The sequence below is a fragment of the Passer montanus genome, unplaced genomic scaffold (assembly GCF_014805655.1).
Source record: "Passer montanus isolate IOZ18808 unplaced genomic scaffold, ASM1480565v1 scaffold20, whole genome shotgun sequence".
Lineage (NCBI taxonomy): Eukaryota > Metazoa > Chordata > Aves > Passeriformes > Passeridae > Passer > Passer montanus.
In genome coordinates, this window is record NW_024366592.1 from 12,749,454 (window position 1) to 12,776,227 (window position 26,774).

The 26,774-nt window shown below is 39.6% G+C and overlaps 1 protein-coding gene across 2 annotated transcripts; it reads left to right on the forward strand.

Annotated features, from left to right (window-relative positions):
• Positions 1–1,194: 1,194 nt before the first annotated feature.
• ARFGAP3 (ADP ribosylation factor GTPase activating protein 3) lies at positions 1,195–26,682 on the forward strand. Of its 2 annotated transcripts, none has more exons than XM_039708187.1 (16): positions 1,195–1,374; positions 6,995–7,113; positions 7,577–7,649; positions 10,119–10,250; positions 11,693–11,779; positions 12,540–12,621; positions 12,906–12,962; positions 14,127–14,173; positions 15,276–15,421; positions 17,457–17,582; positions 18,014–18,136; positions 19,687–19,824; positions 20,511–20,634; positions 21,575–21,665; positions 25,004–25,092; positions 25,747–26,682. In XM_039708187.1, the coding sequence occupies exons 1-16, from the start codon at positions 1,306–1,308 to the stop codon at positions 25,762–25,764; spliced, it is 1,521 nt and encodes a 506-aa protein (XP_039564121.1). In that variant the 5' UTR covers positions 1,195–1,305; the 3' UTR covers positions 25,765–26,682. The 2 variants fall into 2 exon arrangements, with proteins under 2 accessions (XP_039564121.1, XP_039564120.1); XM_039708186.1 differs by having other exon boundaries at positions 1,196–1,374; positions 24,971–25,092.
• Positions 26,683–26,774: the final 92 nt, after the last annotated feature.

Here is a 26,774-nt window from a genome sequence, read left to right on the forward strand (position 1 = left end):
TTTCCAGGGAGGTCAATTTCTTTTACTCTTCTGCTTGCAAATGTTGTCAGCCAACAGCCTCACAAGTACCCTGGGTCATACACCCCTCAGATCTCTATGGGGTGTGGTGACTTGTAGAGAGAAGGAAGACAATTTTTTATTGATTTTATTATAATTTCCTGGGTATTGGCTTTGTAGCCTATTCCTTTGTGAAGTATAAGAATAGACAGGAAAAATATTTTTATTGTTTCTGGCCTTTTCATCATCCTAAAAATATTAAAAGTTTCATGTCAGGCCTCAAGTTTAGTAAAAAAAATAATTCTTGGAGGTCTGAGAGGGGCTGATTCCCATTCCCACATCCCGTGATGTGGGACCTGGACAGGCTGGATAAATGGGCTGAGACCAAAGGAATGAAGTTCAACAAAAGTAAGTGCTGGGTCCTGCCTTGTGTCACAACAACCCCCAGCAGCTCCAGGCTGGGGAAGAGCAGCTGGGAAGAGCCCAGCAGGAAAGGGCCTGGGCCTGCTGCTCCACAGTGCGTGCCCAGGTGGGCAAGAAGGCCAATGGCTGCTGGGCTGGGTCAGCAATGGTGAGGCCAGCAGGAGCAGGGCAGTGACTGCACTGCAAGATGGACAATGAGGGGCTGGGTGTGTCTAGAGGAAGGAACGGAGCTGGGCAAGGGGCCGGAGCACAAGTGTGAATGAGGAGCAGTTGAGGGAGCTGGGGGTGTTTAACCTGGACGAAAAGGAGGCTCAGGGGAGCCCTATTGCTCTCCACACCTCCCAGACAGGAGGGTGCAGCCAGGTGGAGGTCAGGCTCTGCTCCCAGGGAACAAGGGACAAGACGAGAGGACACAGTCTTAAGCTGAGCCAGGGAAGGTTTAGTTTGGACATAAGGTAGATTTATTTCATAGAAAGGGTGATTAGATATCGGAAAGGGCTGCCCGGGGAGGCGGCGGAGTCCCAGTCCCTGGAGCTGTCAGAAAGAAGCACGTGGCGCTCAGTGCCGTGGTGCAGCTGACGCGGCGGCGAGCGTTCAAAGGTTGGGCTCGCTCATCCCCGAGGTCTCTTCCAGGCCGAATGCTCCCGTGACCCTGCGCAGGGCGCAGCCGGTGGGTGTGGGTTTCCCACCACCACCAGCACGCCCTCGCACCGCGCACCCCGGGGCCGCCTCGCTTCGCTCCCGTCTCCGCGGCAACCGGGCGGGCCGGGCGGGGCCGCGCCGCCCCTCGNGAGCGTCCCGGGAGCGGCGGCGCGGGCAGACCCGGCAGCCCCGGCCCTTCTCCTTCGCGGCTCCGCCGGCGGCCCTGCCGGCTCTCCCGGCGCCATGTGCGAACCCAGCAAGCAGGACATCGTCGCCATCTTCAAGCGGCTCCGCTCCGTGCCCACCAACAAGGTAAGGGGCCGGGCCGGGCCGGGCCGGCGGGCAGCGCTCCGCCGCGGTGACACGTCGCACAGCCGGCGGGGCGGGGGAGGCGTGGGGCCCGCAGCCGGGCACGTCCGGCCCGGGACAGCAGGGAAAGGCCCGGTGAGTCCTCGGGCTGGCTGTCCCGGGATCGGGGGAGCTTTTCCCTGCCTGCCCCTCGTCCCTCCGGCCGGCATCCCGAAGGGATGAGCCCTTGGGCAGGGAGGTGCGGCTCCCGCCGGGTGCCTCAGGTCCGCTGCCAGGGTGAGCTCCGCTGAGCATAAAGGCAAGTTTCCAGCCAGCTGCAACGTAGTGTTGAGTGTGTGGTTTTGTTTGTTTTTTGTTTTGTTTTGGTTTTTTTTCCCTGTTTTTATTGTCCAGCGAAGTGGCACAGCCGTTTCTGTAGTGATAAAAGTTTGTTGGTTTGGGATCCCGTTGGGCTTGTCCCGTGCTCAGGTGGGTTTTTCCGTGGTGTGAAGGTGGTTCTGTGGTGCCCTGTGGTGCCCATTGGGCTGGGAAAGGTGGCTGGCCAGGTGACGCGGCACAAGTGCCTTCAGCTGCTCTGTGCTGTTTGTTTGTGTTGGCTTTGCGATGTACGCTGACAACATAGGTGATTTATACACCCACCAGGAAACTTTGCATTAGCGTTATGAAGGAACACGTTGGGTTTGTTTTCTGGGAATAGGAATCCGGATGTCTGTTTCTGGTCCAAAACTGACTTCCACACTTTGAACGCAATTCTTTAAGACTGTACACGTCTGGTTTCTCCAAGCAGAGCTCAGGGGTGAGCACTCGGTTTCTAACAGAAGAATTCTTAAAACTTGCCTTTGCCATGGGGTAAAAAGTTTATCAAGGAAAGGTTCTAGTCCCAGCAACGACGGTGAGAGATGTCTTACAAGCCCCTGAAATTCACTGGCACTCTGCGTGAAAATTGAGTAGTTTAGGGCTATTCTTTTTTATTGGGATCACAGGAAAACTAGAAAGTACTGCCCCTGGCTGACAACCATGGAGTGCCTCAAGCAGTTCCCCTGTGCTGGACTCCTTGTTACTGTGTCATCATGTGGATGTGGTACCTGTGGTTGCTCAGGTGTATCCGTCTCCCCATGTCAGATGCCATACAGAAATTCAGTGTTGACATAGCACATAGTAGCACAATTACCGTGAGCCAGTGGCAAAGAAGTAGCTCAGGCACAGAGAACTCGGTAACAATGTGGTGGTGCCCGGTCTGGGTGACCTAAGAAGGCAGAGAGGGAGAGTGGAAAACAGCAGCTTAGATCTCACAACTCTCCCACTCCTGCTTGTCTGACTGTTCTCCTGAAGTAAAAGTTGTTTGTTCCATCAGTTTCTCCTTGCATATTTGTTTCCTTTCTATTTCCTTTCTGTTGTGTTCCTCTTAAGCAGTCTATCTATCCCTTTTATTTGTAAGTCTTTTTTGTGTGGGAGGGAGAAAGACATGGGAAAGTGCAAATATTGAAAAGGGTTCTGGATTAAAAGCTTAGTAATTCGCATTAGCTGTGCAGTTTATGGATAGAACTTGGGAAGAACTGCCTGGTCTAGGCAGACAAGTGCATTTACACTGGTCTGGGTGCTCTGCAGTAGTTCTTAGTGCATGTCAGCTTAGGAAAATAATTCTCATTTAAATAAAGGTGCAGTTTAATATGTGGATTAGAGTGTATTGAAAGTGATGTTTTAATAATTGTTTTGAAATTAACATCTGTAATTTGATGTTAGTTCCCTTTATGATAAGGTTTTGAGTTCTTGGTGTATTTGGGTGTTACATAATGTAGAGCTGCCTGATGACAGCAGACTGTTTATCAGCTGCCTGATGACTTAACAAACATGTTACAGTTACTAACTAGGATGTATTTTGTACCCATAAATATGTTCATAGTCCTTAAGCTACTTGATATTGTTGAGTGAGTTCTGCAGCTCAACCCCTTTGAAGACTTGCACACTCAGGCTTTGCTGAAAGTCTCTTTGATTCTGTCAGACCTTTTAGATATGTTCCTCTGAAAATGTTTTTTCATTTCTTTCTTTCATCCTGTCTCTGCTTGGACTCCCAGTGTGCGTGTTGTGCTGGTGGTTTATCAGTAGTTGAGTTTTGTTGTTGCAGTGTGTGTTTGGGTGTGGCTTGTGTTTGTGTTGGGTTTTGCCCCAGGATGGACTCTACTATCTTGTGTCCCTTTAGTAATTTTGAGATGATGACACTTCCAAGACAGGCAGTCCTCTTGCCTTCCCGTGGCCAGCCCTGCAGTTCCCTTCCTTATGGTGGCATTCCTGGACAGGTGGCTGTGCTGTGAGTTGGCCCTACGTTTGCCCTGAGTCCAAGTGCCCGTGCGGAGCTGCTTCCCAGCGGGATCAGCAGCTGGGATTAGTAGTGCTGATGCAAGGGAAGAAGGAAAGCATATCTGGGAACAGTGGCTGGTGACTAAGAGGAGCTGCTTGGGTTTAGATTCCCTTGGCTGAGTGTGGCACTGCCTCCTGAGTTCCAGCCAGGTTAGTGTTCAGGCAGCTGGACGCACAGCCTTGGAATGGCAAAGTATGGATCTGCCCTGAGGCTGGAGCCCATTCCGGGGCAGGTTCAAAATGTAAAGGCTGAAAGTCTCTATGTAACCCTGACCTCAGGGATAAGTGCTCTTCCTGAACCAGCTCACCTCTTCTGCTTGTGCCAAAAATAGCATTTCTGTCAGCTATTTATTATTGCATTTCCATAGCCAATGTCAATATTTTATCTATTTATTTGTTAATGTAGGTGCTTTGCGCAAGGTGGATGTTTTATGATTTATTGACTGCTTTCTGTGGATTATACCCAAATCTCTGTGTTTGCTCTTGTACAAACATCTCAGTTAGGTCTTTGGCTGTTTTTTTTTTCCCAAAGTGACTTATACTGAATCTACACTGTGAAGTGTTTCAACACAAAGTAAACAAAAAGCATGCAAGTGTATTTTGAAAGCACTAGATTATTTAAGCATATCCTTCAAATTTGTTTTTAATTAATATTTTAATTATTTAATTGCACCTAAATCAGTGCAGAAAATACAGTCTGTTTTTTAAATGGAAACAATTTCTTACGGTGGCTCTGAAATGGATTTTAATTTCTTCCCCCTGATTCTTCTTAAAATTTATGTGGTGAGAAGCACTTTAAAAATTGAAAAAAACTAAGAAAATTAGTCTAAATGTTAGTGAAACGTGCATCTATTTCTGTTGCATAACATTGATGGAAATAGCAGTTCCTCCTTTGCTTTCAGAAGAAAATTGGATGTTTCTGTTTGCATCTCAGTCCTGAAAGGTACATTTTTATGCCTGGGAATAATTTCCACAGGTGTCTGATAGGGACTCCTGTAAGAGTGAAGATAGTGAGCTGTGGCAGCCAACTCCAAGGTTGACTTTAAGATGTTGAAATTACAAAGTGCTCATAATTGGAAGAAAGGAAAGGGAAAAGAGGAGAATCTTCAGGTATGTTTATAACTGAACTTTTAAAAACGTGGGTGTTTTTTTTAACCACCCACTCCAGATTATCGTTTCCCATTTGTACTCCAGGGAATTTCCACAAGCCTTCCAGCTGTAAGTCAGCTTTGCTCTCCTGTATCAGAAGTGAGACCAGGGTTGCTCTCTTGACTTCTGTTTTAAGCAGAATCTTCTCCCTTTTTTGTTGACCTATCCTACTTTGACCTTGCAAGAAAAAGCCTGAAAATATTAAATTTAAAATTAAAATGAATCTCATGTTTTTTTAAGGAGCTGCTTCACAGAATTTGAGAAAAAAAAACAAATTCTGGCTAGTTAGGCTGTGTGTTTTCTTAGAATATGGCATACATGAATTCTTACTCATTCTTCTTTTTCCCCCACCCATTCTGTGCCATTCTTCCACCTGGGCTTGTTTCAGGGACTCTCTCTAACCCCTCCTGTTGTCACCCATTCTGTGTTGCTCTCATTTCAGCTGTATGCCAGTGAATGTCCCATTTCCATGTACAGGAGTGGGATATGTAAAGAACATTAATAAGTGTTAGGTCCCTGTTGAGAGGGAAAGGCAGGACTTGCACCTGCAGGAGCTGTGATCTCCATGATTTCTGTGTGTTTTACCAGTCATTACCTAACTGAAGCTTATGCTTAAAGTGTTCAGTTGTTGGAAGAGTTAATGCTGGATCTGCTGGTGTGCTGTGCTTGTGCCTGATAAATTTGGACTGCCCAAGTTAAATATAGTCACATTAAACTGAGGAGTTTAGCCTCAAACTGCTCCTGGGCATGTAGTTGAAATTAATTTGGATGGATGATAGGTGACATGATTTGAGCCCAGACTCAGGGCTTGTTTGACCATGTATGTACAAAAAAATAGAGATAAAAATCTCTATCCAGGTCTGCAGAGGGGGTTTCTGACAAGAAGACTTCTTAATTTTTATTTTCTTGTTCAGCTTGGCAAGGAGGTGTTGGAAGCTCTCGGGCCTGATTATGATGTTCCATATGTCCCCACCTGGCTTGGAATAAACTTTTCTTTTAATATCTGCATATAGCCAGAACTTCCATTGCTATCTGAGGATGCATTAAGTTTATAGGAGGATGTTAAAGCATAAAGTTGCAAATTGGCATACTGTCAATTTGCATATAAAAGCTTGTCTCTCTGTGGAGTTATTTCTTATTAGGTGCCCCTGGGTGGATGCTTTTATTGTAAAAATACTTCTCTGCAGTCTTTGCAGATACCTCTGAAAAAGCATTGATCAGGTAAAGTCCTGTCACACAAGAATAGGTGTGTGCACATAGAATTAACTCAGAATAGCTGTTTCTGTTTAAAGTTATTGTGTTCCTTGCATTTGATAATTGATTTGTATCAGATAATTTTTTTCTGGTTCTTGCTTTCCTTGGTCAAAGAAGCACAAAGCTCAGAATAACTGAAAAAGGACTTGAAAGTCATGGTCTGCTGACCTGCAAAGTATATGAGACACACACACAGTTCTTGCTCTTTTGTCTGAATGTTAGAGGTCCATCATGGTGGCAGAGGGTAGGAAATTCCTGGGTTTGTCCATGCAGTAATTGTGGACCTGGTTGCTTTTTAACCAAGGTGGCACAGACAGTGGAAAGGCTGATGTGGCAATTGGTGTGTGATGAATCACGCGAATATCTGCAGAGGCTGTCTGGATAAGCTGTGCTCAGAGGCCTTTTTCACACAGCTGGATTGCCATGGCTTGCCCTGAAGGTCAAGGTTTCAATATAGGAAAGTAAATGATGGTGGCGTTAGTCCTGCTGATAATCTTCTGGGGACTCAAAGGTGCAACAGAGAGCCTGCCTTAACCACTTTCCTATTCCAGCAGTGCTGGAAGTGCTGTGTTAAACGTGTGTTTGAACTAGGCTGATGTGGGTTCTCTAACCTGATTTCTCAACCTGTGTACAGTGATTATTTTTGGAAATGGGGAGTCTGTAGTTGTGTGGGCAGATTGTGTAACTCCTCTTTAGATGTTTAAAATTAGGATACATGGAGTTGTCATGTCAACAAATGCCGTAAGAATGAGTTAACAAAGTTGGATCACTGCAGGGGTGTTACATTTGCCTGTAATACAACTCTAAGGCCTAATTATGCTCAAGTCCTGTTACTGATGTATGTTTGTTTGCTTGCTTTAAGGTGTGTTTTGACTGTGGAGCAAAGAACCCCAGCTGGGCAAGCATCACCTATGGAGTGTTTCTCTGTATCGATTGCTCAGGGACCCACCGGTCCCTTGGTGTTCACTTGAGTTTCATTCGGTAAGTGTTGGTGTGTTTTGACAGCAAAATTAATCTTTTAATAGTCTTCTTTGTTCACAGACCTGCTCAGAGAGGAAAACCCATTCTTCCTTCAGCTTCTGATTGTGTTGGCTTTGCTGTATCTGATAGCTTCTTGGTAATTGTGTTCATTTGCCAGCTTTGCTTCCTGAAGCAGCTCATTGTGGTGGCACCTGAGTTTTACCTTTCCAAGTCAAACTATTCTGTGGTTCTGGTACTTGGGTAGTGCTCAGGCAGTCAGCTGGTGCAGTATATCTGCACCCTGAGCTTGTCCCATTCCAGGTGAGTATCCCAGCTGCTGACTCAGGGCTTTTTGGGGTCTGATAAATAACTACAGATTACAAAAAAAAAAAGGTGGGGAGAGAAACACTTGGCAAAAAAACCAGAAACAAAGTGATTGAAAATGGCTTTGGTGGTGATGCTAAAAACATTTCTTTGTGTTTAGGTCAACAGAACTGGATTCCAATTGGTCCTGGTTCCAGCTGAGATGCATGCAGGTTGGAGGAAATGCAAATGCTGTACGTACACCCAAGTGTTTGCTTTGCACGTTGAGGCTCGGTAGGCTTGAAAAATGTTGTCTGTCCTTAGTGCCTCTCTTCCTGGGATTATTTTTATTTTTCCAGTCCTTTATCTTTATTACAGCATCCCACCCCTGTCCCACCTCCCTATCTTTAAATAATTTCTCTTGATGCTGATTTCATCCTCCATTCTTGCACCTTCTCCATTTTGGTATAGTCTGAAAATGTTTTGGTTTTTTTCTTACAAGTCAGTGATAAAAATCACTGGAAAGGCCAGATCAGGTTCCTCGTCAGTACACATCTAATCTAGACAGCTGCTCAAAGATGACTTGTAAAGCAAGCTTATTGCCCCTTCCTTTGACCATCATTCCTTCCATGGCTCATGAAAAAACCATGCCAAAACCCACAGAACTGCCAAAAGTCACTCGGAAGTAAAGATCTGACTTCACCTGAGTTAGCACTGCAGATAAGACATGCTGCATTGTTGCGGTGGGGGGACTAGCGTGTCATGGTTCGGGCCAATTCAGATTGGCTCTTACTTTCAACTTGATTTTTTATGTACTTACACAGTGTGTTTGTAAATTGAAGTTCTGTTGACAGCTGTCTTGTTCTCAATCTCCCTTTTTGTTTTTTTTTTGTAAGCTCTTGGGCAATCTTTTCACAGCTTTTTCCACAAATAACTGAGAGCGCTTCCTTAAGTTTGCCCATCCAGTGTGGGAGCATGCAACTTCCAAAAGCAATTTCTGCTGTTCTTCTAATTCCCTGAATGCTTATCCCTTATATATTTTCATTTATGCTTGGTCCTTAATGTTGTTTCTTTAGGAAGCTTCACCCAAGCTTGCTTTCCATACTATTTTCTGTGACAGTTAACCATTTTAAGTCTTTAGGGTTTTTCTGGTTTTTTTTTCCTATTTACATACTGACTTTCATTCCATATTTAGCTGACTTTCAGGGTCATTGTTACTTATTGTCCATTTCTGTATTTTCCAGTCAGATATTTTTCTTTGAATTTGGCATGCAGCAAGTCACTATCTCAGGCTTGCAGATCTGAGCAGTTACATGGTGTCTTCTCCCTCTTTTTCTTCTGCCCGTCCTTGCTAAGTTATTCCTTTCCGTGTTAGTACTGCTGTTATATAAATGTCCTCATCAAGTTTCTGTTATGCCACTTAGTCAAAATTGTTATTTTTTTTGTACTAAGAAGAAGAGGGGGATTTCATGTTAAGAATAATGATCATAGTCTTAATCATGTTAAGAATAATTTCTTTTTTAGCTAAATGCTTAAAAGCCTTGATTAAATGATATCAATTCTGCTATGTAAAGGGTTTGAAGTAGTTAGAAAGATGACAAAGTCTGCAAAAGTCTTCTGTTAGTCTTAGCCTCTTAGCAGAAGAATAACAATAAACCATAATTGTTTAATTTTGTGGGGTTTTGTCTTCCTGCTTGGATGTCACTGTTTCCTATCATACATTGTACCAAGAGGTGTATTATCCCCTCAGCAATTCCCCAAATACCTTAAAATCTCAATGGTCTGCTTTGGATTACTTCAGCAGATTAATACTTGAAACTTGAAAAAACAGATTGGTAAATTGTCTTGACATTTGAAGTAAAATTAACACTTTCTTCTAATGGCACTAAAAACCCATTCCCTTTTGGTTCCAGTTAAATACCAAATTCTAGTTTTACAAGCTATTGGCTAGAAGCCTTGCTAGATTAACATCAATCAGTTGTGTTCTGTAATTGCCTGATGATGCTGAATCCTGGATAACAGTGGTCCTGAGCTTCCTGCTGTGTTTCAGATATCTGGAAAATCCAAAGTGTCATTAGTTCCTTGTGCTTTCAGATCAAATCTCTATGGTAATTGGAATTAGGGTTTCTGAGAAGCCCCTCTGAGTCCCAAGTTAATAGGTATATATATTTACATGCAGAAATGTAAATCTTCATTTATTAATTTTATATAAATACACAAGCCTATAAACATATATGGGCACATAGATATGTGCATAGACACCTCTTTCATTTGAATGAAGGCCATTTTGTACACTCATTTTGATACTATTGAACATACATTGATCTCCCCAGCCTGACAAAGATTAATCCAAGCAGTGCCTTTTAGAATATTAGGAATGTTCTGTGGAGCACAGCTACTGGCAATTAATTTTACCTCTTCCTTCCTCTTAATCACTTAATTCCAGAACAAGAATTTTTTGTATGTGATGGAAGCTTGCATTTGTATATGCTCTTAAAGCATCACACTGATGTATTGGGGTTTTTTCTGATTTATTTATATGTATAGAAGTCACCAGAGTGGAGTTTCCTTTGTAATTTGCAGATTACTTAGACTCTATAATTTAGAAGATTAGATTTAGGCAGAGGAGCAGAGTAGTTTGCTGCATTGCAATACGTTTTTGTGTCAAGTGTCATTAGCTTTAAGCCTGTTCATCATAGCATTGTCTGTGTTCTGCTTCCCAGTCTGCATTTTTCCACCAACATGGGTGCACGACCAGTGACACCAATGCCAAGTACAACAGTCGTGCTGCTCAGCTCTACAAGGAGAAGATCAAATCTCTTGCAACACAGGCCACGAGAAAGCATGGGACTGATGTGAGTAGTGTGTGTCCTGAGGCCTGGAGATTTCTGAAAAACTTCACCTTCTTTCCCTCTGAAGTCACTTTAAATTTCTAATCAGTAATACAAAAGATTATCCAGTCTTCAGATAACGTGTCCATTTCTCCATGAACCGTGTAGTGGTTTTATTTTTGCTTATCTAAAGTTGAATGTTTAGAGGAGTACAGCATGAAAAATTGTAATGGAATTAACTGACTGTGTGTGATTTAAGTGAAGTTTGTTTTGATCAGTTAAATAATGTATTTTTTGTTTTCTTCCCTACAAAAATAATATTTGGGAAATAAGCAAGTTGTGTAGAACTTGTTGTTCTCCATCAGAAACAGTGAGGCAGTTCATGCAAGCTGTCAAAACATTGTTAGGTTGCTGACAGGAGTTAAGCAAAGTATCCAGAATTGATTTCTGAAGTGTTAGATAAGTTTGACAACAGTTCTCTTCTTCATACATAGAAAATACGTTTTGATTGTTTAATTCAGATTGTTGAAGTTTGTGACTGGTTCATTTGAAGTTGATCAGATGAGTGGAAATTAAAAGCAAGAAGGCTTGATTTTTTTTCCTCTTATCTGTGCATCAAACAGTGTGAAATTTAATAGATAATTATAATTTTAATTATTCGCACTATGGACAATAGAATTCATATTACTAAGTCAAAAGATATTTTCTCTGAACTTTGTGTACAGTTTAAGATGTAAAATGTGTTTGAGTAAGTGCAATATACTGTGTGTATCTAAGTTTATGTCAAGTTCCCCAAATAACTCTTCAAGGAACTGTGATTATCTTGCTTCAATTACAGGTTCCATCCAATAGTTTGATATTAAATATTTGAAAAATGCACAAAATATTTAGTAAATATTTTTAGCTGTGCATTGCAAACTAAGGTGATTAGGTGCTATTTAAATTACTGAAGTAAATTATTCAGATAATTGCATTTAGTACCAACCATCTCTCCCCCCCTGACATGTTAAAAAATTCCTTTTTTAACTTAGTGATAGAGCTGATTGCTGAATGGTGAGGTGAGCTTGTTGTACCTTCACTGTCCTTTCTGACAGAAGTCATTATTCCTGCATGGATTAGGAAGAGCTGTGAGAAAAGATTTGCCTGTGAGTGATCTTGAAGTGCAAATCACAGGTTGGAGTCCTGTCCTGCAGTTCTCTGGCACTCTGGGGACCCCAGCCCTGAGATCTGGCTTTGCTCAAAGCTCTTGGCTGATCCAGCAGGAACACATGAAATATATATGAATACAATAAAAAAAGGAATGTCATCTATTGAACACCGGATAAATTTGTAAGGAAAAAATACGGACAAGAAAATAATTAATACTTTTTAAACCTGAAAACAAAACAGAGTTGTTTTAAGATTAATGCATTGAAAAAGAATATGTTCATGCAATTAACCTGTAAAATTCTGGCCCTTAATTTCAGCTGTGGACAGATGGGTGTGGAATGCCACCAGCATCACCTCAGAACAAAGAGGAGGAAGATTTTTTTGCATCCCATGTTTCTACCAAGGTACAAATTACCTGTCTAATTCTTGTTTGCTTTCTAAACACTTTGGTTGACTGTGAGCTCTATGGTGAAGATTAAACGCTGAAAGAAAACTTTATAGAGAAAAGGTAGGATGGGGAGTTAATAAGTACCTTCTTTTCCTTCTCTGAGTCTCAGAATTCTTCCTGGATGTGAACCACTTCCTAAGATGATCATTTTAAATGACCCAAATAGTAGCTAAATATGGAATGAAAATCTATTTTTTTATAGACATGACAATTCCACTTGGAGCCAGGATTTCTTGCTTGGAAGTGCTCTGATATAAATGTACTGTGTGGTACCTTGGGTTTTCAATCAGCAAAGTGTTAACAGTTCTTACAACATTTATCAGGAGCTGGTCACAAACTGCCTTTTGAGGGGGGTGTATTTGAAGGGCGTGGGAGTACACACCAGGAATGTTGGGAGGACTGCTCACAATCAAAAATGTGTAAAAAACAGGAAGTGCAAGAGCTTCTAATGGGGAGAAGGTGTGGTGATTATATGTAAGTAAATCATCCAGCATACAATAAATAAAGCACAGTTAAAATGGATATTAAAAGGTAGACATTTCTTGTAATTTTAATAGCTGCCCTTATGTGTACAGGTTTTAATCCTGAAAGCTGTAATCATACGAATTCAATATTAATAAACCAGTGATGCTTAGGCAGTCTTTAGCTAAGTGCTCATATTTATTGGGTGTATTCAATTTTCTGTGCACTTTTGATTCTGTCTGGTTTTTTCCAAGGCAAGGGATACAGAGTGGATGTTACCAGAACCAGTTTCTCTCCAGCAGAAAACTTCAGAAAACATTGCAGAATCCTGTGAAGGTATGATTGATTCTTTGTTAACAATAACTTGCATTTTTCTAGTATTCTATTAGTTTAGTCTATTTTTACCCTGCTTTAATAGTTAAATAACCTAAGCATGCTTAATAATACAAGAATTTAGGGTGCCTGCTGCCCTTTTAAGTGACTGGGAAAGCTGTGATGAAACTACCGCATTATGGTGTCTCTACCAGGCACTACTGTGAGTACAGTGAGATGTGTTTGATACTTCATACATTGTGAAGAGCCTTCTGATATTCTTACCCTTGTTATTCTTTATCTTTTAGGATCAGAACATGGACCAAGTGTTGATGGCCTTAGCACATCCCCTCAGCCTGCATTAGGTAATGAGTGCAAGCAGCAGAAGACAACAGCAAGTACAGGGATTCCAAATATCCCTTTAGACAGAGAATGTCTGTCTAGGAAGAGCTGTGGAAATAGATTTTTGCTCCCTTTTCAGAAATTTGAACATAAAACTTGAACTGGAAAAATCCTATGTTTATAATGCAATACCTTCAGTGACCAGGCTCTTATACTTAACACTGGGCAGTTTATCATACTGTGAGTAAGGAAGAAAAGCTGATGGAGATAGAATAGAGTAAAATACCTCAGTTATTTATCACTGTGAGGCTTGTCCTGCAGGACCAGGCTTCTGAGAACGAAGTGTTCATTCTCAGCAGCACAGAGGTAGTAAAGAAGTGCTGTCTGGTCCTGTTTCAGTTCTTTAGGCAGACATGGTCTGTTATCACTGTTTTTATTTGGCGTTAGTTATTATATAGCTGGAGACTACAAAAAACTTCACTGGATGCACCTCCTGCTTTTCTCATTTTTATCTTTAACATGTTCTCCTAAGACAAGTGCTTTTCTTTGTTCCTTTGGACATCACAAATTCTGTCTAAAGGAAAGAATCTCTGTTCTGTGTATGCCCCTTTCGACACAAATTTCAGCTGAGAGTAGTTTTTCTGTGTGCACAGGCATCCAGTAGGATGCTGTAGGAGCAGTTGAAATTAGAACAGTAGGAGCTCTTTATAATGCTTGTGATGTTTTACTGATGCAGGTAACTATGTTCTATGTGTGTCACTGGTGGGTTTGAACACAGCCAATGCCTTTCTAGACAGGAAAAAAATCATCTTGGGAGTGATAGGAAGTTAGGTGGACATCAAGTCTGATTCAGAAGAGCAAGTCCTGCTTTCCCGTTCTCTTAACTAGCAAGAGCTTGCAATGGACAACTGAGCTGTAATTTCATTCCTATTGCATATTTTCAAGAGATGCCAATCAAAGGTAGCTCCCCACATCTTATTAGAGGTATCCCAATATCTCCATTATCTTGGGGATATCCACTTGTAGCTCTGTTACATAGCTTGGTTTAGTATCTCAGCCCCTCAGTGTAGAAAGATATGAAAATAAATGGCAAAATTATTTTGAGGTTGATGTTACAGATACTTTCTTCTGCAGTTCTGGAATTAATAAAAATTGAATGCTAACTAATGTATATTTAATCCTTGCAGAGAACATCACCTTCATAAAAAAGAAGCCAAATCAAGCTAAGAAAGGGGTGAGTGTATATAAACAATGAGTATTTTTAACTGTATCACAGTATCATTTATTTCAAGATAGTTTAAAGATAGTTTATAGACTTGCTTCTGCATGGGGTCTTAGCACTTTCTTAGCATCTGGTCTCTGTAAAAAAGCAGGAAGAGAGTTTAGTGTCTCTGAATGATGGTTCAGGGCACAGGAAAAGTGAGGAAGGCAGCTCAAGTTTTGAATGTGTGGCTGTTGCAACTCAAGAAACAGCCCTAATAGTCACCCTAATGCCACCCTAATCATGGGCTGTCAGGGTGACAGCTTGTTACAGGGACTCTCTCCTTTTAAGTCTGTGCCACTGTAGGACAGAAGATTTTGAAGGTTTATTGGAGCAGATAATTTAAATTAAATCCCATTATTCTGTACTCCCACTAGAAGACCCTAATAGCCAAGAGGATTTTTTTTTTTTATTCTGAGTGGTTTGTGCAGATCTGTTCCCTTCCAGTAAGAACAACAGAACAGGGTTGACAAGTGCAGGTACAGTTTCTGATCTGTGTGTGCATGGCCTGGACCTTTTGCATGAAGGCTTTAAAGCAGTAAAAGGTGAAGATAAATGCATTGTGAATTTAACTGTTGCAGTGTTGCAGGTGAGGAATTAAACACAGAAGAGACTAAGAGCAGCAGTTTGAGGGCTGTGCCACCATTTGAGTCAGCACCATTGTATCCATATCTGTAGTATTAAGTGTTTTATAAATCTGATAATGGTTCCATTACAACAAAATTTATTATGTTATTCCTATACAACAAAAGAAACCAGAGTTCTATATGTTATATTTGTTTGAGTCTGCCAATCTCTGAACAATTAAAACCTGAATACTTCAATTTTTCTGTGGGACTTCACTGCAAAGCTAACTAAATTCGTAAGAACAATTAACAGAAGCAGAATTTTGAAGTCCAGAATATGGAAAGAAGTATTTTCTGTGCTCCAAATAGTCCTTGCTGTTTGAAAGGACTGCTCCCAGACAGGATGTAGTGTTTGCTGTTGGTTTCACATCTGGCTGATGAGTCAGCTGAGGTGGTTGTCTCAGTGATAATTTTGGGGCCTTTGTTTTTTTCTTTTTCAATAATTCCAGCTTGGTGCTAAAAAAGGTGGTTTGGGAGCCCAAAAAGTGAGCAGCCAAAGCTTTAATGAGATTGAAAAAAAAGCACAAGCTGTAGATAAAATGAAGGAACAAGAAGATCTTCACAGTAGTAAGAAGACTGAGAAGGAAGAGCCACTGTAAGTATGAATTAATTATACAGTTGTAAACCATGAAGCCTAATTTAATGAGCTAATCGACAGCATTTTAAATATTACCATCGATTAGCATCTGCAAATAAAACTTCAGTTCTTAACAAAAATTCCCAAACAGACATGGTTAAGATGAGCCAAGCAGTAATTCCCCCAGTGCCTTTTTTTGGCTATTAAATATATGTTTATACAGTTGATGGGTTACTGTAGAAAGTTAAGTATTAAGAAGACTCTTGGCTCTTGAATTTTTTTCATCTCATGCTAGATACCTAGTTTATTTTGGTTTGGTGTAGTGAGCTCAATACTATTGAAAGCAGTCTTTCTAAGAGCATAGGGAATATTCAACTTGCACTTACTGGGTAAGAGCAGAGGAACTTCAGGTATGTCTGAAATAGCCTGATGAAGTTTTTGGCTGATTTATGCTGGAACTGCCTTCACTTTCACCACAACCCTTTGAATAATTCTGTCTGAGATCTTGACTCGTTGATCCACCTTAATTAATAAATACTCAGCCCTAAAGCTCAGAGGTTGCTGTTCCTGATTCCTCTGCTATGTGCTTTTGTTTTTTAACATTTCATTACTTGTCATCAAAATTACACTACTAAATAGTTGGTCAGTGTACACTTTTACTGCTACAGAGCTTAACATGCTGTCAGGTGCTAGAGAATCCATCCTACAACCTTTAAAAGTTTTCTGAATTGTTACATAATTGCAGGATCACTTTTTTGCTCATGATACCAAGGTCTTTGGTCTATAATCTCCTCCCCATTCCTTTTACTCGCTTTTCTGTTGTCCTTGCAGAAATAAATGTTTTGGTTGCGTTAAAAAGACCAGTCACAAGGGGATCATTTGAAGTGTTTTAACCACAACATCATGGTTCTTGGTGTCCAAAAATTACCAGTGGAAAGACTCTGAAGTAACAACTAAATAATCAAAAAAAGGATTGTTCATGTATTATTATTCTTTATCAATATTGTCTTTGACTGTGTAATTTAGTTTGGAAGGAAGTCCCAACAGTGTCTTGGGTTTTGTGTCAGAAATGTATAAATCCAAAGATCCAAGCTAACTTTTAATAAAAGTTCTGCAACCTTTTTGCTGTAGCTAAAACACTCTAAAAGTGCTTGTAAACATGAGGGATGCACATACACTGAGTTTATGGATCTAGTTCCAGTGCAGGCAAGAGAACTGTATTTCCCTGAGATTATCAGTTAGGTGGCAGCAGATACCAAAATGAAAGGATGGGCGAACTTGGCTAAAATTGCATTTGCTTCCAACTAATTTGTATAGTGGTTTTAATTTTAAAAGCTTAAGTAATAAGCTTTACTAAATTAATTCAATATGACTTTGTTCTGTGGCAAGGAGTAGAAGTAATTCTTTTGTAGTTTAGTATTTTCAGGGAGGAAGAGTTCTGAGACTTAAATGTGATTTTAAATTCTTACACAATTTTCTTATCTTCTGCTGTGCACTGACAAGAATAGATAACTAAAATTGCATCTAAAAACTTGATCATTATTCCCATTTTTTTTAATCCACAGCAAATAAGATTTTGATGTTCATAAAACAAATTTCCTGAGAAGGGCTGCTAATCTTACTGCATAAAGTGCTGGGTAGATGTCACCAGTTACTCCTTTCTGCTTTGGATGATGCTGCAGAATCTCATTTGTCATTCTTCTCATAGTTCATTTGTACTTTGTGCTAGTTGAGACTTAGGAATTAAAATATTGCTTATTAAAATCAATTAAAATTTGTATCCCTTCTGACCCGACAAATTAAATTGAGGCAGTATTTATGCAATTCTGTAATCAAGATGGAAAACCTCAGTCTCTGCTGTACTGGTGTGACTGGAAAATATTAAGATGGTTTAGAGATAAGGGATGGAGACTTAGCTGGTCCCAGATGTGCATTAAGGGAAGACATTAGAAAATACAGTGCTGGAATAAATATTGTTAATGTTCTACTAATATTTCTGGGCTGATTCAGTGTTGCATTGGACATTTCTCTGATAACTGTGGTTTTTTTCCAGTGTATCATCTTTAAGGTTGGCCTACAGAGATCTTGATATTAAAGCAAGAGAGGAAACCTTAAACCTCTCTGGTAAGAAGAAAACAGAACTGGAGAGGCTTGGCATGGGATTAGGCAGCAGTAGGAGGTATGTGAATTTCTGGAAACTGTATTGGAAATACTCTGGTTTTACGCACTTAGCCCTCATTTTAGTCAAGGAAATTAAGAAATGGACTAGAGCATGTTATGGAAACTTGAGCATATCAGAAAAAAAATCTTCTCTTTGTCAAGGGGAAACTTCTGATAGATTTAAGTTCTAACCTGCTAGACAGAGGTCAACCTAGATTGTGTTTTCCAGCTGTCAGAATGGGCTTTGTCTTCAGAATTCTGTCCCTACCTGAGAGAATGATTGTTTTCCAAGGGTTTCCTTTATTTTAATTCCTCTTTCTTTAACTGTTTGTATAGCTTGGGCTTTCTCAGCAAGCATCAGAAACTAGATTTAGGCTTTGATTTCTTTTTTTTCTTTTAGGGTGTGAGTTTTGTCATCTCTTTACATGCTTGTTTTCTTCCTCTCCCCAGTGGCATTTCTCACTCAGTCGCCTCAGAGATGCAAACAATCGAGCAGGAAACACCTACAATTGCGAAGCCAAAGAAGAAGTACATGGATAATGTGGAAGACTCCTACTTCTCTTCCAGCTCGAGGTATTCTGTAAGCTTTTGATTCTGGATGGGCCCAGAAGTATATGCAAGTTCCATAAAAATATGCATAGTGTTTTTGAAAGCTGAGATGGAGGCAGTTTGAACCTGTGTACACATCCAGCATGTTTTCAGGGGACATCTGAATCAGAAGAGTGGTGGAAAAGTTGGCTGTGCCTCCATGACAGATGGATTTGTGAAGTAGGGGCAGTAGCTTTGTTGGAAAAGTGGTCTGAACTATGTGTTTGTAGATTTTGTCTTGTCCAGAGTCTAGTCTCTGCTTGCACAGACAGTTGCCATATAAGCTTTTATTTGCTGTATTCCAAATCCAAAGAATTCTTTGTCAGAATGACTTGTGTTCATTCCTTTTTTCTGTCTTTCTTGTGCTGTTATCTTCAAATTAAATAAGCATTGAAGTCTGATATTAGATGTGCGACACTTGCATCATTCTCTGCATGCCAACTGCACAAACTTCAGTCTTTTTGAGGTATTGTGCTGGGTGTGTTGTGTGGATGTCTGCAATCCTATTTCAGAGACTTTTATGTATCTGAACATCAAATGTGAGCAAAAAATAATTGAAACATTTGTTATCAGAGGATGAATGCAATGCACACTATAAAATATTGCTCTTGGAGAAGAAAAATAATTAAATCTTACAGGCAATAATTGCAATGAACCAGCTGTTTCTGGACTCAGATATAGATAGGTGTTGATTTCATAAACTGTCTTTATTGGATCCATGCCACAGCAACATGCTCAGTGCTGAGACTTTGTTGCTTCAGGTGCCACATTTCTCATGACCTGCAAAAATGAGTGGCCTGACCATTCATAGTGCAAACATGGAGAACTTTTTTTAAGAGTATTTTTCACAAGATACAGGTGCAGACTTCAATATCTTACCTTGTTCTACTGAATGGTTCCATTCTCCTATGCCCCTGTGGTTTTGATCATCTTTCTCCCCATTCTAGTTATAGCCAAACTTCAGGTAAATTTCTTCAAGCACAAAATCTTAATCTTTGGCATTTTAATAGGTTTTGGTTGATTCTTTTTTCTTTCAAATACTTTCTACATATGCTGAGGCATGTGTAGGTAATCAAAAGGGGAAAAGATCAAATCAGATCATAATACCAGAATTTACAATCATGCTTCATTTTTTTCTTTTCTTTATTTTGTATTTTCCCCACAGTTTTGATGTGCAAGAGAAGATTGCTTTATTGAACTCAGACTCGCTTTCGAGAAATATATTTTTAGCATTTAATTTTAACAAAATGTGTGGCAAAACTCACAAGTTCTTAATATTTGGACTAAAAATAAAACCAGAACCAGAAAGAAAGGCTTTCCTGCCTGTTCTGAGCCATCAGATTCAACTGTACAAAGCTTCTAAAGCAGTATTGTGAAATCCAAACTACTTACTGACAACTGTAGTTTTGGTGAAAACATACTTGCTAGTGAACACTTACAGCAGTCATTATCTTACAACAAATAAATATATTCCCACTTTTCAATAAATAGCAAAGTTCTGACTTTTCAATAGGTTTTTCTTTCTTTTATTCTAGGTACTCTGATTCTTCAGATCTGAGGAGCAGCACTTTCTCTAAATGGGATGACAACTCAGATGCTTTTTGGAAGAAAGAAAATAATAATAAAGACATTGATATATTGTTAACTTCAAAAAGCACAGGATTTTCAGACAGGTACACCAAGAAAACCAAATTGATTTTTGTCCAGAAAGCCCAAGTTTTAAAATTATTTGAGTCCTGGTCATAGTAGTGGGATTTTCTTCAGTCTGTAGAAGGAGAATTAGGCCAGAACTTCCATAAGCAGTCAGAGGATCTCTTGACTGAATTTCTTTTGTAAGCTGAATTTCTTCCTTACATTTTAAGCACTGTCTGTTGTGCTCAGAGTTGTTCAGTCCATGTAGTGGAGGTAATTCCCTCCACTAAAACACTTAAGGCAAAAGAGGAAGTAGACAAAAGATGTGGGGAGAAACTCAAATATTTGCACTGTTCTGAGCACATACCTGCTTTGTTTATTGTGTGAAAGGAAACCTTGTTAACAAATGAATGCAAATTTGGAGTGCTCAGTTCTGAGGATGGAGGTACTAGAGACACAAACAACAGGTCTGATTGTGATGATAAAAAATACATTTTCTTTATGACAGATGTATTTCTATCTTTGTAATCAAGTAGAATATGTAAGAATGAGGGGGTTATGTGCTTGGTTGGTGTTTTCTGCCTCTCTTCTTTTTACTTTAAATCTTATTTTTTATTTACTTGTACAACGCAACTTGAGCACTTAAGTGGTTCTTGTTTGATTCCTTTTCATTCTGCCACGATGTGAATGTGGTTTCTCTCCCTGATGCAGTTTATTTTCCTTCCAGGCCTGCATCCCGCCGTAAGCCTGAATATGAACCTTCTGCAAACACAGATGAGGCACAGAAAAAATTTGGCAGTGTCAAAGCCATTTCATCAGACATGTACTTTGGAAGGCAAGATCAGGCTGATGTAAGTAGGAAATAGTGATAAGTATTTTTAAATGTAAAAATATTCTTTGACTATAAAAATGGTATTCTTTTGAGTAAAAGAGAAGGCAATAAATAGTTAAAATTGGTAGAATTAGTGAGCTTATAGAATTATGTTCCCTTGATTATTTGTTTGATAGAAATGTACAAATTTCAGATTGTTTATAATTTAATTTTAAGGAATTGCAGTTGCATGTAGGACTGTACCTCCATCATTCTTCCTTCCTAATAGAAGTGGTGGACTGTGATTTAGCACTCCTGATTTTTGATCAGGAATTTTAGGATTTTTAGAATCCAGCTTAATTTGTTCTAGACACCCAAATTGATGCCAACAAACCACTGCTGAAACATCTTCCTGCTGTCGATTTGTTACATGAAAACATCATTAATGTTGTAAAGGTAACCAAGTAAAGAAATTGTTCAGTGAATTGCAGGAGTTGAGTCAGCCTAGAAAAAAGATATTAGTATTGTGCTGGGTTTTGGAGGCAAGATACAGATTTTGAATGAAAAACTAACAGTGTAAGTACTAATTAAAAATATAATTACTGTTTGCAGGGAGCTTGGAAAAGTTGAGTTAAAAGTCATGTGGTTGGAAGGGTCAGCAGGATGTTAACTGCAGTGCTTTCCCCTTGGTTTTACATTTTTTAGTTGTTGTTCTTAATGGCTGCACAGTTTTCCAGCAGTTGTAGGGTAACTAACAGCTAGTGGGACCTTTGCGGTTGCAATGATAAATGTCACTCTTGGATAACTCAGAAATGAGATGGTGGCAAACTCAGTGTAAGTGATGTGAAAACTGAAATGGGCACAACTTTTAGTATTGTCCACTTCAGTTCTAAATGTCTGTAGTCTCTCAGATTATCTGACATGACCTCAAAGGTGACCTCAAGGTGATAAAATCCTTTTTATTCTCAATTCTTTTCCAGTATGAAGCAAGGGCTCGGCTAGAAAGGCTTTCTGGAAGCACATCCATAAGTTCAGCTGACTTGTTTGAAGACCAGAGGAAACAATCAACAGGTACATATCAAGCAGAGTAAGAAACTGGAGCATGTGGGGAATGCAGGCCCTGGCTCTGCTTCTAATCACAGTCATCACTGTGTTCTGCAAGCAAAATGCTAATAGCTCAAACCAGGCATGGCAGGTGTACTTATTTTTTAAAATTTTAACCCCTTGAATTTCAAGTTTTCTATTTTTGATTCTGTAAGTTCAGTATTTTATACTGCGGGCTGTGTTGCAAATAACAGACTATTTTGTAGATAAGATCTATCAAAGATAGATCTTATATATTTTGTAGATAAGATCTTCCAATGAGCTAACACCTAAATGGACTCTCAGGTAGTTTTTTTGATCAGTTACCATAAGTAGCTGTCATCATAATACTGGATCTGGGAAAATTATTAAATAAATGTTAGTGGACTTGAAATTCCCGTGTTACATGTTACATGGCATATCCATTCAGTGGGATAATTGCTTCTACCTCTGGCCTTACAAAATTATTGAGGAAGATCTTCAATTGTCTGTTTCAAAGATCTCTTGGAGCACCTCACATGGGAGAGTGTAGTTCATCAAATCAGAAAGGGAGAAGGATTAGATTGAGTGAAAAGAAGCCCCGTAGGTTATTGAAAATGTCTCATGTTTTCTTTCCAACACTTCTTGGATTGTGCAGTAATATGCAATGAAAAAGGTGGCAAATGCTGGAACATTTCATAAGCTTAATCAGTTGAGTTTCATTCCTTAACTTTTGAAGAAATTGGAAAAAGAAGAGTTACTGAAGAAATCTGTGAGTAATTATTCAAATAGCCTGGAAAAACAAACAGTGTGCAGCATCTGATTTTACTTTGGAAAACTAGGAGGGAAAAACCCAAAAACCTGTGACTGTTTAGTTTTGATCCCCTGAAAGCAAGTTTGAATACACTGACTAGCAGAGAACACACACACGGAGGAAACAGAATTTTATAATAGCTATGTTGTTAATATATTTATATAATATATTATATAAATATAACTGTAATTTATACTATAGTTTATATAATATATTTAGTATAATACAATATGTTATTTTAGGTATTATGTAATTGTATAGTTATTTATAACTCCTGTTACTGGTTGCTTAAGTAAAACCAGGGTTTAGGAATTTGAAATGTGAAAATAAAAGTTAAGGAGGGAAGAAGATACCAAGCAGAAATCACAGTAAGTTGCTTTAGCCACTTGAAAGAGCATTTGCAGCATGGTGTCATAAATTCACACTATATCAAGTACTGAAACTTCCTTTCCTGCATGTCTCTGCTACACCCCTCACCCCCAAAACTGAGAGTTGGCCCTTTTTGGACGCAGTGACAGTTTTTCTGCTGTGGAGTTAATGCCCAGACTATCATTAATTCCATAAAATAAAAATAATCAGGACACTGTCAATAAGAGCACCACTGTAGTTCTGGAGTCCTTGCCAGGATAAAACATCCTTTGCTCTAAGGTTGTTTTTATGAGCACTGATGAGGTGTCAGGGTAGAACAGTGTGGGGCTCCTTGCTTTTGTACAGAATGCTGTAGGGAATTTTTTAATCAAAGAGGGGGGCTGCAAGAAAAAGCCTTTTTGCATTATTTCAGAGCTGATGCTTATGAAAATCAAGTGGCTGTCTTGGAGGTGCTGATTTGGAAGGAAACCACAAGAAAAGGAGGTGCTTTCCTGCCTTGTTTACATGAACTTTTTCACACCAACCAAACTTAGCCAGTAAATGATGAGGGAATTCTTGTGGCTGAGAAGTGGTTAGAGCTTCTCAGGATATTTATATCTGCAGATTTTATTTCTAGGCCTGATTCTAGTAACAAAAATGCCTTAATTTGATAAGTGGAACAGATCATAAGAAAGTCCAAATTATAGCTCAGAAATAGGACTGTCTGAGGGAACTCTTGAAGATAATCTGTAAAGAGTATCTATAAACCCATGCTGGGTTGAAGGATTGGAGTGGGAAGTTCTCTTAATGTGACAAGATGTCTGTGCTACAAACCATCCTCTTATCTTAGGTAAAACAAAGAATCTCCAGGATTGTCTGTCACAGCCTGCTAAGGGGGCAGGTGCCTTTAACTTCCCAGGACAGAGGAGCTACAGGTTCCCTCTTCCTTCTCTCTCTTCCTCCTCCATCACTATTCAAAATATTAAAAGTCTCCATTTGGAAAATGGTGTGGTTTGGGATGATTACTTCCTGGAACCCCATTTTTTCCCCAAGATCTTTGGGGTGACCTCATTGTGGCCTTCCAGTGCCTGAAGGGTTCCCACAGGAGAGATGGGGAGAGACTCTTGACAAGGTGCTGGAGTGACAGGATGTGGGGGAATGGATTTAAACTGACAGAAAGGAGATTTAGATTGGATATTGGGAAAAAATTGTTCCCTGTGAGGGTGGGGAGGCCCTGGCACACAGAAGCTGTGGCTGCCCCTGGATTCCCTGGAAGTGTCCAAGGCCAGGTTGGATGGGGCTTGGAACAACCTGGGGTGGTGGCAGGTGTCCCTGCCTGTGGCAGGGGGTTAGAATGAAATTATCTTTGAGGTTCTTTCTAACCCAGGCCTTTCTGTGGCTGACTCTGTGATCACAGATTCTGGTTGACTTGGATTTGTGCCTTTGACAGTATTCCATATTTAACATTAAGGCATGCCAGTAATTATTTTCACCAGTGAGTGGCTGACAGTAATTTTTAGCATATTGATACTTAGCATGCAGTTAGTTTAGAGTGAAGTTAGAGTAGTTAATTAATTAGCTTCGATTTCTGTTACCTTTAGACCTGCATTTTCCATAATAACAGCCAAGCTAATTCTGTCCAAATTTTAAGGAAGGCTGGGTTGCCAGCATTGTTCTGGACTTATAAAACCTAATTTGTTTACATTTACTGTAATTTCTATGGATTTTTCCAAGCCTCAGATGTAGTAAGGCAAAATGTTTGTGTTTATACAGCATGGAAATCACCCTCTGCATGCATACAAATAGGGTTCATCACTTCAGCCACCTCTGAAGTGCATGTATCTTTAAATTGCAAGGGGATAACAGCTGTTGAGGATACAAAACAACATTGTCACAGACTGGGAGTACACAATAAGTAATCTACTATCCCAACATTAATTGCTTTGCTGGGAATGCAGAGTGTAGAGGATGGCACTCCTGGGTGGAATTAAGAAAACCTGAAAATAATCCAAAGGAAATGCATTTAAGACATTGAGATCTCTGTCTAGTGCTCCCAGTCATACATTGTACTTCAGGGAGGGGAAAAAAAAAAGGTTCATTTTAATATTTTAAAATTCTGTTTCCTCCATGTGTATGTGTGTTCTCCTTTTAGGAAGCTACAATATTACCAATGTCTTGTCTTCAGCTCCTGATATAGCTCAGTTTAAACAAGGAGTGAAATCCGTGGCTGGAAAACTTTCTGTCCTTGCTAATGGAGTCATGACATCTATACAGGTGAGTAAAAGTATCACAATCTATTAAGCATCAGTTGAAGCCTTTCTATAGGGATTTAGTACCATGGATCCTGCCACTGAATTATCTTTAGGCAGAACAGAATGCATTTGATTTTGAGCTCTGTAGATATCTCAAAGTAGACAGTAAATCTTTATCATTTAGAAAATAAATCTGTATTGCTAGCTCACCTTCATTAGGATATCTTTTTTCTTGCAATTAAAAAATCCCATCATGAAAGTTATTTGTTGTCACTCTGTTTTAAACTCATCACAGTTCCTAACTCAGAATGGAATAGTTTGGGTAGAAGGGATCTGCAGTGATCATCCAGCCCAGTGCTTGTGTTGTCTCTTTAGTTGACCTTTGATCCATGTTTTTGCATGAAATAAGCCATCCTGGCCTCAGTGTCCAGCATGTTTTGTGCTCCACTCACTTGGCAATTCCTGTATGAAGTCATTGGGAGTACTCAGGTGTTTGAAAATCAGGCTGATTATCCTGGAATTCAACCCTAAACTCCAGTTCTTGGAAGCATTGGTCAATTTTCTGAAAGTCTTGAAGAATTCAGCTGTTACTTATTACACAAATGGAAGTAAAACTGATTTCTTTGCATGGAAAACCCACTCATACCTGGTTTGTTATTTGTTTTTGCTTTTCTAGGACCGATATGGTTCCTAACTGAAGCTAAAGAAGGATTCCTCTTCAGGCACACAAGTAATCACTCTGCTGATTCAAATGAAGGTTGCCTTAAGACTGATGATGTTTTTACCTGTTTCTTAGTGCAGATTTCTGACTCGGCCTGTTCTTAGTGCTACTTCATCTTAACAGAGCAGAAATCTTGCAGCAACTTGTTACATTGCATATACTTTTTTCTTTTTGTTCCTTTCCAGCCTTTATTTCTTAACAGCCTTATTGTTAGATAAGCTGGGAGCTTTATTTTATTACTGGCTCTGTCTGTGAGGCAGGAAGGAGAAAGGAGGTGGTGGTGTTTAGTAGACTGTAGTAAAATATACATTTAATTTAAACCTGTGTTGCCAGGAAGTAAAAGCTCTTGAAGTCATAAATTGATGTGCATTGAAATGGTGGGGAATTAGTGTTTAATACAGTATTCCAGCTAGAAGGTTCTGTGCTTAGATGTGAAATGTGGAGAAGTCAAAATGCGGTAATGCTGAATAGTGGATTTCATCTTGTGGTGGGAACAGTCTATTTATTCCTAGTTTTGAAAGTTACAAAACAATTTGCAATATAGAATCCTTAAGTGCTTTTAAAAATTCTGTATTGTTTAAAAATTGAAAAAAAAAACCTTGAAATATACTAAGGGCCTAATAGAGTAGCTAATTAAATACTTATTCAAATGTTTAGCACAAACTTAGATATTTGATAAATTATCAATTATTGAATAAGGAAATAGGGGGCTGTGTTTTAGACAGTCTAGAATTTATTGCTGATGACATCCTGCATAAAAATGATTATGACCTTAAAGAAAAAAACTTTTCAACCAAGAATGAATTCAAGTTAATTCTGTTCTGTAATTTTCTTAATTCAAATTTGTAAACTGCTGATGTCTGTCTAATAAAAACAATTGATATAAACTCAGTTTTGAATTCAATTTCTATGTGTGGCCATCAGTATCCAGCTTTCTAAACACTGTCATCTGTATTTTGTCTATACAGTCGTCTGGTAAAATC

What these genes read in the sequence shown, in the direction of transcription:
- ARFGAP3 (XM_039708186.1), top strand. Translation starts at nt 1,306, where the DNA reads ATGTGCGAACCCAGCAAGCAGGACATCGTCGCCATCTTCAAGCGGCTC. An exon ending in GCTCCGTGCCCACCAACAAG is followed by an intron (nt 1,375 to 6,994) that starts GTAAGGGGCCGG and finishes GCTTGCTTTAAG; the next exon opens with GTGTGTTTTGACTGTGGAGC. An exon ending in CCAGAGGAAACAATCAACAG is followed by an intron (nt 21,666 to 24,970) that starts GTACATATCAAG and finishes TTCTCCTTTTAG; the next exon opens with GAAGCTACAATATTACCAAT.